Here is a 14142-nt window from a genome sequence, read left to right as displayed (position 1 = left end):
ATTTCTCATTTTACATTTCTCATTGTTATATGCAGTATACTGCCGGAGTACTACAAGTACCAGCTCATATGCTGAGTATTCTGCCAACAGTCCATATACTCAGGCAAAAGCTCATATAGTCAGCATTATTGGCGGGCATTACCTTGGCGGTGGGCAAATGCGAGAGTCTCTCCGCTCTCAGGATGATGCACCGGCCTTGGTGACGTCATTTTGTCGAGCGAGGTTCAAAGCTTGCGCATGTGTTATTGTACACGTCTCCTACATTGTAAGAAGCCGTGACTGTGCATCGCTGCGCATTACCGGGAAACAAAACACAGGGGGCACCATAGTTTGGGGAACTTTTCCCGCGGCACACCCGACCATGTGTCGCGGCACACTGGTTGAAAATCACTGCTTTAGTGTACAGAGCTGTTTGTGGTGTAATTTTTTGTGATGTGAGATGACGCTTTCAGTGCTACCATTTTGAGGACTGGACACTCATTTGACCACTTTTCATAACATTTTATTACATGTTGCAAAATGGCAAAAAAGTAGCATTTTTGGGAGGTGGTTTGTAGGGCAAAGTGGTTGTTGTGGGGTGGATGCACAGGTGGATTTGGGATCACCCATATGAGAGCTGTCCACAGCCACTCAGCCACACAGCCTCTGTCCGCAGCGCTCATCACCTGCACGACCCGGCCAGTGATGCAGCATAGCACCCACTTACATTGTACATAGGGTGCTTACTGTGGGGTTGTCCTGGCTTCACTGGCCGCCATCTGCAGGTGATGAGCACTTCAGATACAGGCAATGTGGCCACAGACTGTCACATAGGGGGATTTGGGACATTAAACCACAAGTATTTATAGTTGGTTTAGTGTCACCTGCCAGGACCTCTGTAAGTGTGCACATCTTTGTGTGTGAGCAGCCCCAGCAGCTCCTGACCTTGTATCTCTGCTCTGCTGCTGTCAGCTCCGTTCTGTGAGCTGCCTCACTCTGTTCTCTTCCCACTTCCCGGGCTGGAGAGGAGGAGGGGCTGGCACTGATCGGCTGCTCTTGTCTCACTTCAGGACAGAGCCGGAGCTCCGACTTTGATAAGAATGGGGAGATGGTACGCGTGCCTGCAGAGAGGGCTCTGCGTGCCCTCTCTGGCACGCGTGCCATAGGTTCGCCACCGCTGATGTAGAGAAAAAAAAACATAATTTTCTTGGATGTTGGCTCTTTTGGCCTAAGCTTAGTTTATTTTGGCTGGGTTTTAAATTGTTTTCTGCACCGAAATCCTTATGAAGAACTCTAGCGATAAATCATGAGTTGACTTGAGCCAAAAAACCTCTTCAAAACTTTTAGGCTTTGGAGTCTTTGGGCTTTCATAGTGGATAAATCTACTCCAGGTATGAGCATTACACCTATTGAATGGTGTTTTTACAGAATCATTTTCTCACACGGTTAAACCACGTCTACCCAGTGTAATATACACTGGATGGTGTGGAACTGGAATATGATGCTGGTTCAGGAGCTGCGCCTGCATCATATGCAGATGGGGGCAACTGTGTTATACAGATGCCAGTAACAGCCACAGTAGTATCAGTAAGAATGTTGATTCCAGCTTTTTACCACTTATGTGCTCTGGTCAATTGTGCCCGCAGCGCCTAAGAGTCTCAAATTTGGTTACCTTATATACTCGAGTATAAGCCTAGTTTTTCAGCACAAAAAATGTGCTGAAAAACCCAAACTCGGCTTATACTCGAGTCAAAAAAATAAATATATCTAAACTCACCTTTCCGGCGACCCCTGTATATCTTCTGTGCGATCTGTCCTGCAGCGGCTGCAGGCTATATACAATGGGGCAGGGTCTGGCAGGCTATATACACAGGGTCAGGGGCTGGCAGGCTATATACACAGGGTCAGGGTCTGGCAGGCTATATACACTGGGGCAGGGTCTGGCAGGCTATATACAATGGGGCAGGGTCTGGCAGGCTATATACACTGGGGCAGGGGCTGGCTGGCTATATACACTGGAGCAGGGGCTGGCTGGCTATATACTTTGGAGGCTGTGACCAATGCATTTCCCACTCTCGGCTTATACTCGAGTCAATAGGTTTTCCCAGCATTTTGTGGTAAAATTAGGGGCCTCGGCTTATACTCGGGTCGGCTTATACTCGAGTATATACGGTAATATCCTGGATGGTAAGTGCTTACCTAGTAGTGAAAAAAAAAAAATTAAAATGCCCAAAACATCAAATCCTGAAATTAAAAAAAATGTATTAAAGTGATCGACAGGAGCCACTTGTAATAAGACAACAAATACTCTTATTTACAAACTGCCAACCAAATGAAATTGATTTATGTACAGCCCCGAACATTTTGGGGCTCATCCAGACGGCCGTTATGGAGGTAGTGATCTCGCATCATGCGACCCGATCACAGCCCCCATAGACTTGGTCATGATGCGGTATTCACACGGTATGTCACTGCATTGTGACCGAGTCAGCGTAGCCGCTCGTCTCTGTTTGGAGGCACTCGCCCCTCCTCCTCCTGGCCCTGTGCTCGCCCATGATTTGGTGAGCACACAGCCATCTGAACGAGCCCTTATGTTAGGAACAGTAAATTAATTGTTATTAATTTTGGATAAAATTGTGTACCAGTCTGCCTTTGGATTCCATTATAAATGACAGAAGTGTATCTGAAGATGCATTGAACTCTATAGTCAATGGAGAATGGATAGGAGACCTTCTGTTCATCTTCCTTTTGTCGGAATAGTGTTTTGTTTTTTTTTTGTTTTTTTTTTGTTTTTTCCAATAAATTGATGCAAATGTTGAACTCCTACATGAGTAGTTCAGATATCTGCTTTTGTAAAGTTTACATGTTCAGCATTCATTTTCACACATTTGTTTCCTTCCTAGCAAAAATGTTTTGATTTGTGCTTTGAAGCTTACTTTTCTTCCTTCTTTTGTGTTGACAGATCTATCGTTGGCCGCAGGTTCTTTTTTATTGTTGGGACTTTATACTTGTACAGATGTATCACAATGTATGTTACCACCCTCCCTGTACCTGGAATGCACTTCCAATGTGCCCCAAAGGTAAGGCCAGATAGTATGTGTTTTTTGTCTTTTTTGGACCCATACACATATGGCTGTATTACAGTCCTTTTCCAATATCTGTGTTTTATCCAGTTAAGTTTATTAGATATATAATGATAATATAACCATGAAATATAGTACTGTAAAGATAATCATACGATGGACATGTGCCTGTGGTTTAGAACTAATTGGACTGCGTGTATTACCGTACGGCCTCCTGCACATGGCTCTGCCGTGTGCATGTTGCCTGCAGATAATAATCTGGACATTACATCCCCAGCATCCTCGCCCCACTACCTGTAAAACTGGTCATGCATACAGGACTGCTAGAGCTGTCTCTTTGGTTTACTATTCAACATGAATCGTGCCTGCAGAGGAAAAGCAGTTTTCGGGTTGGGGGCATGAAGTGTAAAAATAAATGAGTTACTTTTCTTATTTTTATTACACTTTCTTTAGGGATTTTGTAGTAATAGAACTCTCTCAGGTGAAACTACTTGCACAGTCCCTGTCAGCTCTGTCTTGTGTGCTTCATTAACCCTGAGCAGGTCCATACATCTCTGAGCAGCACTTGCCAGGGTCTGGCACATAGAAAAGTCATTTGGTGTTGAGATGAGAAGGATCATGCCCTGTTAAAGCAGCAGAGGCTGGAACATCTAAAATCTCTCTATATACACTTTTCTGATTAGAGGTATTGTATAGTTCAGATTTGGCATCTATAATCCAGTTTATGAAAGTTTTTTACTTTCTGGGTTTCTTTTAGCTATATCTAGTGTGAGTTCTGAATGATCTAGCTACTTCTGCATCCTTTGCTTGGGTCTGATTTTTGTTGCTCTCCACATACGTACAGTATATCATCAATGAGTTGTCACTGTTCTGCTCAGTCCTGCTCTTTCCTCCTTTGACAGGAGATAATGTAAGATAACAATACATTGTCAACCTGAAAAAAACTTGCTGGTATGAGGAGGTTTTAGTACAAAGCAGTATAAAGGATCAGGGCTATACTGGATTTCTAGTATGAAACCACCTTCGACATTAGTTGTCAAGTGAGTTCATAAAAAATAGTCATTTTTTTATTGTGCTAGGAGATAAACAGAGGTCCATGACCCTGTTGCGTTAACATGTACATCAGTGTGAGGGTTCACCACTATGGGTCCATGAATTGCACAAGTGCCATGAACCATCCCATGACATTTTTTAAAAAACCATTATCAATGCATACAATAAAGCTACCCTGCCGCCTAAGGCTTATTGCTAACCCACCCTCCTTATGAATGGATATGTTGAAAGAAAGCGACCTCTGTGTGATGCTGAAGAGAATTCCTGTGGGTGGAGTCGGTGATGAGATTTATTTCTCTTCACACATCCAGCGTCTCTCCCTTCCTGAGGGAATGTTTAATTATGTAGCTGAGCCAGTCACACACAGCCAGCTTTTCTCTCAACCTTCTTATTCACCCCCTCTTCGGAATTCTCTTCAGCTTAACACCAAGGTCTTTCATTCTCAATGGGGCACATTTACTAAGGGTCAGAATTGGGTTTTTCCGCCGAGTTTTGCGAACACCTGGTGGACATCGGGCGCACAACCTTAGTGAATCGCCGGAAGATCCTCGTCGGAGAACGCGCCACTGGATCGCGGCAGGACCGGGTAAGTAAATGAGCCCCAATGTCTTCATTTATGATGGGGACTGGGGTAACGGTGTCTGCATCAGTTAGGAAGCGGGGTATCTTGACTGCATGCAGGACCCATGACTGGGTCTTTACTAATCAATCAGTCATCAGAAGAATGGTGGTTCTAATCCCATGGACAGAGCCATCAGTGGAACGTATAAAGACATCTTAAAGGTACTGTGTGTGGTTTGGGGGGTTTGCTGGAGACTGGTTCCCTTTTGAAGTGGCGGTTAATAGGTAACTTAAGTAATGTGAATTGTGATAAGTAACAATCTTACAATACAGACATTGATTTCTACTCCTCTAGTTTATATTGTAATAAAATACAGTAGCCATACTACATCTTGGCTTATCTTTTAATATGAAATAAGTGGGCACTCTCTCCTTTCTGACCTATTTTTTTTATGTTCTATTTCTTTTTCTGTTTTAGTTGAATGGAGATTCCTACGCCAAAGCACAAAGGATCTTACGCCTAATAACAGGAGGTGGATTGACGATAACTGGATCTCATATTTTATGTGGGGACTTTCTGTATAGTGGCCATACTGTCATTCTTACTCTCACCTACCTATTCATCAAAGAATGTAAGCGTATACATGTTTTACCTGTAAAATGTGTCCTTTAACACATCGCAGACACTTGTTACTATCACTGACATTGTGGAGTATCATTACTTCCAGTACAGGACCTGAACAGCAAGTATTGACTTGTTGACAACTGTCTTCATCCCCGGATAAGCCATCAGTCCAAAGAGTGGTGGGACTGTGACTAAACTAAATTGGGTTAGCAGGCAACCCTTGCAGTTCTCAATATTTAAGGCCTCACACATGATTCTGTCTGAAGCCTAGACCATTCTCAGGAGCTGCAAATTTTCTCAAATTCCTTGAGAACTCTACCTGACTTCCAAGTTCTGTTAAAGGGGAATTTCCCACTACTAACACAATTTAAGGAAAAAACAGTATTAACTGCATAAAATAAATGATAAATATGGTGCATGTCTCATTTAGTAAGGCTACGTGCACACTGACACGTTGATACCAATGGATCCCAGCACCTGAAAGCACACATAAGACGTGGACTGCAAGTACGGACCACTGATCCATTGTTTGTTTGATGCCCGACTATGGTAGACGTTTATGTGCAGGTAACCTAAATCTGCCCCTGTCTGTCTGGAGAGTTGGCACAGAAATCAGAAGACTAATATATAATAATCTGCATCCATCAGCTGTGCAGTGCACTCACTCCAGTTATGGCACCTCTGTGCCAAGTGTAATAGCATTGTGGTGCACACATTAGCAGTCATGCCCTTTCTTGAACTGGTGCTAATGATTATGAGGCTGTAGACATCACAGCAATGATTGGATCTGATTTCTTTCAAAATGTTATTTCTAAAAACCAGAACACCATTTATGCAGCATCCAGAACCATTAGATGAATATTATCTTCCAAGCCAAGTCACTTATCACTGCTATGAAATTCAGGATGTAAAATGAAGTAATGATTTCTTTTTATAGGCACATGTTCTCTAGAAGATGAAGTGATATTTCAGGATTAAAATAATTTTTGCCTCAAGGTGTAATTGTTTTTTCTTAGCAGGCACAGATTTAGCTCCATATTGGTTGATGTGGTTGTCTTCATCATGACCTATGTGCTTATGATGTCTGGTCCATTGACACTTGTTGCTATGTATCTTCCTTGATAATGATCTAAACAGCTTCTATTGCAGTCATTGAGAGTTTTCTTTGTTCAAGGACTTTCACCTTTTTATATTTTTAAGTAAGTTAAGTGCATAGATAGTGGGGTCAAAGTAGTAGCATTTTTCAAGGACATTCACTTAGCCTATCATTACTTGCTTTCGCAATGGGGTCTATCCTAGGGCATTTATACCAATGAGCTATTCGCCCCAGCGGGAAACAGAGCTGGAAGCTATGTCCATTTTGTAGTCAGACGCTACAAGTACAGCCGTCATTCCTATTCACCTTTCAGTTGATGCTTCAGGGGGCAGAGCAAATGCTCGATGTGAGGGCTGCCCCCCCCCCACTTATTAACTAATGATGGCCTATCTGTATGCCAAGTCAGTAGAAGACTCCGCTGTGCATAAGATGTGATGTATGATTAATAGTTCTTTCACTGACAGAGTTGTTTTGACAGAATTCAGCCACTGTATTCACCATGTATAATCGGGTGGTGTGTCTGCTGTATGCCACATTCATTAACAGCTAGACTTCTTCTGTTCCTTTCCATAGCATGGGGTTTTGTATAAGTAGGTGAGTTATTAAGGAATTGGCAGCACTGTCCTGGAAGTCCTATAGTAGTGAATTGATCAGAGGATGGAAATACCTGTGGTTCATTCACTTCTATATGACTTTCAGGGCAACTTATAATCTCCTGGAAGTCCTATTCTGTGTGGGACAGGTCAAGGGAATTCCAATTTCCACATTCTGCTGTTTACCAGGAATCGCAGTGATTGGACCCACAGTGAACAGACATTTTATACCATATCCTGTGAATAGAGGAAACATGTTTAACTACACAACCCCTTTAATCCATCCATATAATTTACAGAACCCCAATTCTAATCATAGGTAAAACTACCTGTGAGGCATTTCCACTGACTTTTGACCCTTTAGTCCTGCTCAGACCGAGAAATCAATCTACTGGCGACCATAGTGTTCATTCCCTATTGTTTGATGCTACAAGCACAAAGGGTCGCTAGACCAGTTCTTGTTTGCACAGATCTTGTAAGCGGCAGTATACTCCTGACCCTGACAAGTACGGCTTGTCTCCAGTCAAACCTGAGTATCTAGTGGAGGTGCGTTGTAAACTAATGATTGACTGCGGAGACTGTCTATTGCCTTATGTGCCAGTGCATACAGACTGTGCGCAATTACAGGACGATTATATTACATGATTGGCGATAAACATTTTATTACAGGCTGTGAAGTATAGATGAAAGTTACTATATAAATGTCAATGTTCTGAATAGAAAATGATTAACGTCAAGTATATGAACCCTTCACCCAGTATAGGTATCTCAGATGTTTGATGATGGCAGGCACACTTATATACTTGGCCGAGGATCACTGCAGGCTATTTGACTAAAGAGAAAACAGTGTCTTGTGATATTACATCATTGCTGCACTTGTACTTGGCAGAACATAATAGGATCTGGAGACTTACCAGGTTCCTTGTAGAAACAGTGTTATGAACTAACCTAAGATTTTGACAGGGAGGCAGTCAAATTATTCTTTAGTTGTAAACAGCTTGGGAATCCAGCTCTCCTTGTATACTGCTGCAGAGTTTTCAGATGGTGCCAAGATATAAAGTGTTGACATTGGAACAGGATGGGTTTCATAGTGATAGTAGTGAATCTTTTTTTGCAGATTCTCCTCGTCACTTTTGGTGGTATCACATAATCTGCTGGCTGCTGAGCGCATCTGGAGTGATCTGCATTTTAGTTGCACATGAACACTACACTGTTGATGTCATTGTGGCTTACTTTATAACCACACGACTCTTCTGGTGGTATCACGCCATGGCTAATGAAAAGGTAAGAAGAACTGTATTACATGTTGTCATATTGGGTTCAGTCCTTCACTGTTTCAAATATCTTGCCCTGCTGTCTGTGAATAGAAACAGCAGACGCCTTCACCCATTAGTCACTATATTTTAACTTTTATTGATCTGTACGTACTATCCAAAATGGTAAAATTATCAGCTAGTGAATAAATTGACCAATACTATTGTAATAGGTAAATATTACTGTCTATTACTGTGGATCACAAAGCCTCATTGACTCGTAATTGACATGACAAGAACAGTGGTATTGGTGTTGTCATACATCACAACTGACTACTCAAATTTCATTTACATACACTACCACTTTCTATCTCGCTGTCTGATGGATTCATGACATTGAGACTTCTCTCACTAAAGGCATCAACTTGGATGTTCAATTCACTGCTGTACTAAAACCTAAGATAGTGCCCCCCCCCCCCCCCAACATATTTCACCACTTACGTGGCGTCCTCAAGGGTGCTGGGGCTATAATATCCCTATGAACGTTTGGTTAGGTGGTGAAACAAATCGTGTGGGGGCTATTTTAGGTTTTAGTACAGCAGTGAATTGAACATCCTAAGTGGTAACTTTAGTGAGAGGAGACTCTGTATTATAAATTCATTCGACAGTGGGATGAAATCTGAGTACAATAAATATGCAGGTTGAAGTGAAACACCTCCTCCTCACCCACATTGTGCAGGATACCACTCTTTGCCACCTTACCAGAAAATTGCACTTTTTGAGTTATGGCTTGCCATGCTCCTGTAGGGGCTAAGCTTGGGCACTTCTGTGCAAGGGAAAAACTGTAAAGGGGATTCTGCATTAAATCAGTTGTCGCGTTTTATGATTTAGCCATTAAAAAAGACACAATGTGCTTTGTGTTATTGGATCATCTTGTCCTGTGTGTGTAGGTTTATATGTGCCTGTATCTGGTATTCTATAAATTGGAGCATACAGTTGTAGCATGCCGGCTGTGATACAGATCCACAATAGGTTCATGTTCAGGAGCTTTCTTAGTACCTGTACCTGTTGCCACCACTAGGGATCTGTAAATGAGCCATTTCCTGATAGGCCCTCTAGTGTTTGCATCAGTCAACTAGGATGATAACTTTTGTCTCTAGAAACTATCAAGAATAGTTCTCCGATAAAAGTATTCATATATTAAATAGAATTTGTAAAAGCAAAAGTGTTTGCCTCCATTCTTATGGTGAATATTTCTCTATGTTTCAGGCATTAAAGACTTCATCTGCAACTAATCTTCTCTGTAGAACTTGGTGGTTTCCTGTATTTTCCTTCTTTGAGAAGAACGTTCAAGGTTGCATTCCATGCAGCTTCTCCTGGCCCATCTCTTGGCCTCCCGGCTGCTTCAAATCTTCATGTAAAACCTATTCCAGGGTTCAGAAAATGGGGGAAGAAACTGAAAAATGCACCTAAATACTTCCAGGGACAAAAACTATTAAAAATAAATTCAACCAAAGGAATATCTTCTTGTGTTAAGAAGAGGCAACTGTAAATACGGAGCTGGACCAAATGTTTTATCTTTGAATACAAAGGCGTTTGCACACCAGATACACACGTATCACTCTGTAGCAACCCCTGTCTTTCAGCACATTAATTTACCATTTGCTCTAGTTTTATAGTCCGGTCAGGTAAAGACTGGTGTAGTCCATGGAGATTTCAGTGAAAACCTATAAAATGCTCCTTATTAAGTTTTCATGTAAAATCTTTGGACTAATGGCCTTTACTGCTTAGCTATCATTTGTGGAACTTATGAGCGTCATTTCCAAAGAAAATACTTCTAGGGTGGTTTCACATATGGATATTTTTTTAGAAATCAATGCATTTCCTGCAGTATATTCCCTGACCGTTTTTTCCAAAATTATTATAAAACTGCAGACAGATGTTTGCTGTACGGCAATAGGGAAATATTAAATGCACTACAAGCAATGGCAAGCATATTCATTTAATACAGTACGTGCACTAAAGGATTATCTTACCATGTAGAACAGAATCCTAAGAGCACATGAACTGTTTCTGAGACCAGTATTTGCCTTTTAAAAGTTATGTTCACCTTTTGAATAACATTATTTATTCCAATTGCAAAGAAAGTTCTGGCTGCTAAACAGCCTATGACACCCAGAGCTGTATTCACATTTTTGTCTTTGGCTTTCTACATACTAGATGAGTGACTTTTACAACCTATTTACAACAGGTTACACTGATGAAAGGCAAAGAATGTGAATCCTTAAGTAAGGTGCTTTCCCAATACAAGATGCTTGGAGATTTCAACTAAACAGTCTGTAGAATTGTGAAATCTGCTCTGGACTATAATATAGTCTGTACAGGGGGATCAGTAACCTACAACTACACCCTATCTGGCGCAGAGTTACGCCATTACCCAGTGACCGTTCAGCTTGAAAGGTGGCTGGTTGTAGCGTGTGCACAGGTGCGGCCACACCCCTACTCACGCCCACTTGGTGTGGTGGTGGTGCGAAGGGGGAGAAAACTGGCGTACAAGCCCTGATAAATTCCTACCAGAACACTTTTTATATGGAAGTTGGTATTACAGAATATAAACTGTAGACATTCATAGGTGAACATATTCATTTAGCATCTAAAGTTTACATATATTTAGTGGTACAATCCAAAAATATTTTGCAGAATTTTTCATTGTAATATATTCCTTGAATCATATATTTCTATTTATGCGTATCAGTACAATATTTCTTTTTATGTACGTTTGTGTATTATATTATTTTTCATATTTTTACTTTCTCAATGTGCATTAAGAGGCAAACCCTAGTGTTATCTACTCTGTGCAGATTTCTTCCTGTTATACAAGAAGAGATATTGGAAGTGGCTGGGTGACAACTACCCTACTGTTTTGTATATTGCTTATTTAACTGATATTTATCGCTTGATATTGTTATCATTCATTGAATAGTTTGACACTACAGATCTTTGGTTGGTGTTCAGGTAATGACAGAAGGAGATTGTGTTCTATTTAGTTGTGTTCTCAGTTTATATGGGTCACACTGTACTATTTGCATCACTTCTATGCAGCAGTATCTGTAAGCAAAGACCATGAGTGGATCCGATTGTAGATTCGTACATCTTCTGTCTGGTTTGGCTTGCAAATACTGATGAGTCTGTTTAGATATCAGGACAATGGGCTAGTTTTTCTAATAATGTCCAATAGTTAGACTAGATCAGCGCTAGTGATCTATAGCACAGATGTCAGAGGTGCCACTGAGAGCTATCTGTGGGCAGGCAGACCACCACATCCAGCAGAGAACTCAAGGCTTCCTCCTGCAGTCCATACAGCCTAGGACAGAGAGAGTGAACCTTTTAGAGGTATGTTCCGAGAGACAAAGGTTTGCCACCACTGGCCTAGCATGTGCTGTACTTGGGAGTTACATCCTGGCCTTCCTGGGACTACAGGAGAAGTGAGAAGGTGCACAAAGGGTTAGATCATCATTGGAGATCATGTTCTGGGCCCAGCCATTCTTCCTGTTTGACTGTAGGGCTATAGGGAAATTATAGAGATAATTCAAATTCCCCTCATTTCAATTCTATTGACGTCAATATGATTGAAAGTTGTGACAGAGCACAGAGCAATACGTTTCAATATATGTAAGTTGGTTTGGTTGTAGTTTGGGCACTTGGTCTCTAAAAGGTTCACCATCATTGGACTACATTTTGTAAAATGTGCCAAATGCATCACTTTATTGTCGTTGGATGATCAATCTTTGATAGTGTATCTTTTGGTCCACAAGGTTGCATATAAAGCCAAGCACTTTCCAGCCAAGTTCTATCTTGGTTCCACAAAGCTATACTCCTTTTTTTGGAGTACAGATGTGGTACAGGCTTGTGCATTTTTTTTTTTTTCCAAAAACAGAATTACTCCGTAAATTCTTGGTAAATTTTTCCCAGTGTTTTAGGATTTATTTATCATGAAAGTTGCATATAATCTTAGCATCATATTGGGTTACCTCCTTATTCAGATACATAGACATAGGGGGACATTTATCGTGTACCAGCCTATGATAAAGTTATCCCCCTCCCGCACTGCCTGATGCATCCAGAGGCTCTAACCTCTTGATGTATTCGGTTAGGCAGCTGCACCCGAGAACTTACTTAGAGGCACTGATAAATTTCACCCATAATTACAAATTATATCCGACATATTTGGGGAGATTTATAAGAAGTGTCAGAATAGAACTGTTCTAGTTGCCCATGGCAATTAATCAGAACTGCCAAAAAGCTGTTTAAAAATCAAAGTTGAGCTCTGATTGGTTTCCATAAGCAACTAGACCAATCATGCTTTCAGACACTTTTAATAAATCTCCCATCTTTTTTTTTTTTTAGGGTCGGCAGTTACTAATGCACAGTATATTTGACCATAGTGTAATAGCGCAGTCAATTTCTGTGCAATTTAGATTTACAGTAGTCAAAAAACTAAGTAGATGTTCAAATTTTTAGTAAGGAAATAAAAAAAGTTCCTTAAAGTGTAACTCTCCTTTCAACAAACCTTGCAGAAATCAGAAGCCCAGTGTTTGCGGGGGAGATATTTCAGTTTCAGTATGTCTTGTCATCTTTATTTTCTAGCAGCTCTCTTATTTAGCAGTCTCTTTAAGTTTGAGGTTACCTCAATGCTGCTGAGATCAGACCTAGCTACTGTGACTCGATTTTCACATTACCTCTGCATAGATCTCCTATGCTATCTGAAGTTTGAAATCTCTGCTAGTTAGATGGACAGAAACTTACAGAGTGTAAAGCGGTTTAAGGGGGAAGAAGGGAGAATGATAAGAGCCAAAGTGGAGAAAGAGGAATTAGACTTTTACTCTTATATCATAACCTGTGTTAACGTGTTCTACTGACTTGTGCAACATTTGTTGAAAAGTTAGTGACTATTTAAGCAATAAAGAGTGAAATATAGTTTTTATGCTGAAAATTCATTGTATGTAACAATGTATTGTGTACCCTATATCGTTCTGCCCCTTGGAGGTATATGTTGTATGTTATGGTGTATTTGCAATTCCATTTATATAATGTCTAATGTTGAGCACAAGCAGATGCAATCATCCAAGTGTTTTTGTTTAATATCTAGTTTCTTGATACCACAAAGTGACTTAAAACAAAGCTTTTAATGAAAAACCCATGTGTGTATAAATAGCATATTTTTGTAAACAATATGAGAATTTTTTTTATTTTCTAAGAGTATGCAAATGAATAATGATTTTGATAAAATTGTTAACATAAAATAAACCAAGATGGTGCTGTCATGTTTTTGTTATACTGTCCTCACTATCTACTGTTCTTTCTCTGAATTTCATCAAAGGAGTAGTTACTATTTGCCCATATCCAGAATATCCTTTATTTTCTTACAACAAGATCATCTGATAGAGCTTAGAGTATACACAAGGAAACTGTGCTTGAAGCTCACATAAAGTTGAAAACTTTTAGACGGTTAACAAATATGGACATGATCTATGCAATTGAGTCCATATGATTCCATATAAGAGAGCCATTGATGGCTTATCCTAACTTGAAATTACTACATGCAATAAAAATTGGATAGCATTATTGCACATTATTGCATCCAGATAGGACTGTATTTAAAATTATGCACTTGAGGACCTGTGCTTAGTCATACATTTACAGATGTAGTTAATACAATGTTAAAAAAAAGAAATCAAAAGGGCACCCAGAGAGTCCTACTACGTGGAAGTTGAGAAATTGGATTTATAGTATATAGGGGAAGGGAAATGAAGCTTAAATGAGTGCAGAAAGGGGAGTAATGATTGCGGTCCTGCTCAACTGGGTTTAAGTCAGGGCTGTGGCTGGGTCAGTCAGGAAT

General features: G+C 40.5%; 1 protein-coding gene across 6 annotated transcripts in view; it reads left to right on the top strand.

The window, feature by feature from the left end:
- SGMS2 (sphingomyelin synthase 2) overlaps positions 1–13567 on the top strand; it is a 37229-nt gene extending 23662 nt beyond the window's left edge. For all 6 annotated transcript variants that reach the window (XM_072119328.1, XM_072119332.1, XM_072119333.1 and 3 more), the window contains exons 3-6: positions 2942–3059; positions 5155–5308; positions 8108–8274; positions 9513–13567. In XM_072119328.1, the coding sequence (XP_071975429.1) occupies positions 2942–3059; positions 5155–5308; positions 8108–8274; positions 9513–9716 (643 nt within the window). In that variant the 3' untranslated portion in view covers positions 9717–13567. The remainder of the gene's footprint in view (positions 1–2941; positions 3060–5154; positions 5309–8107; positions 8275–9512) is intronic.
- The last annotated feature ends 575 nt before the right edge of the window (positions 13568–14142 follow it).

The sequence above is a fragment of the Engystomops pustulosus genome, chromosome 1 (genome assembly GCF_040894005.1).
Source record: "Engystomops pustulosus chromosome 1, aEngPut4.maternal, whole genome shotgun sequence".
NCBI classification, from domain to species: Eukaryota; Metazoa; Chordata; class Amphibia; order Anura; family Leptodactylidae; genus Engystomops; species Engystomops pustulosus.
Note: the sequence above shows the minus strand (reverse complement) of the source record. Positions and strands in the feature narration are given on the sequence as shown.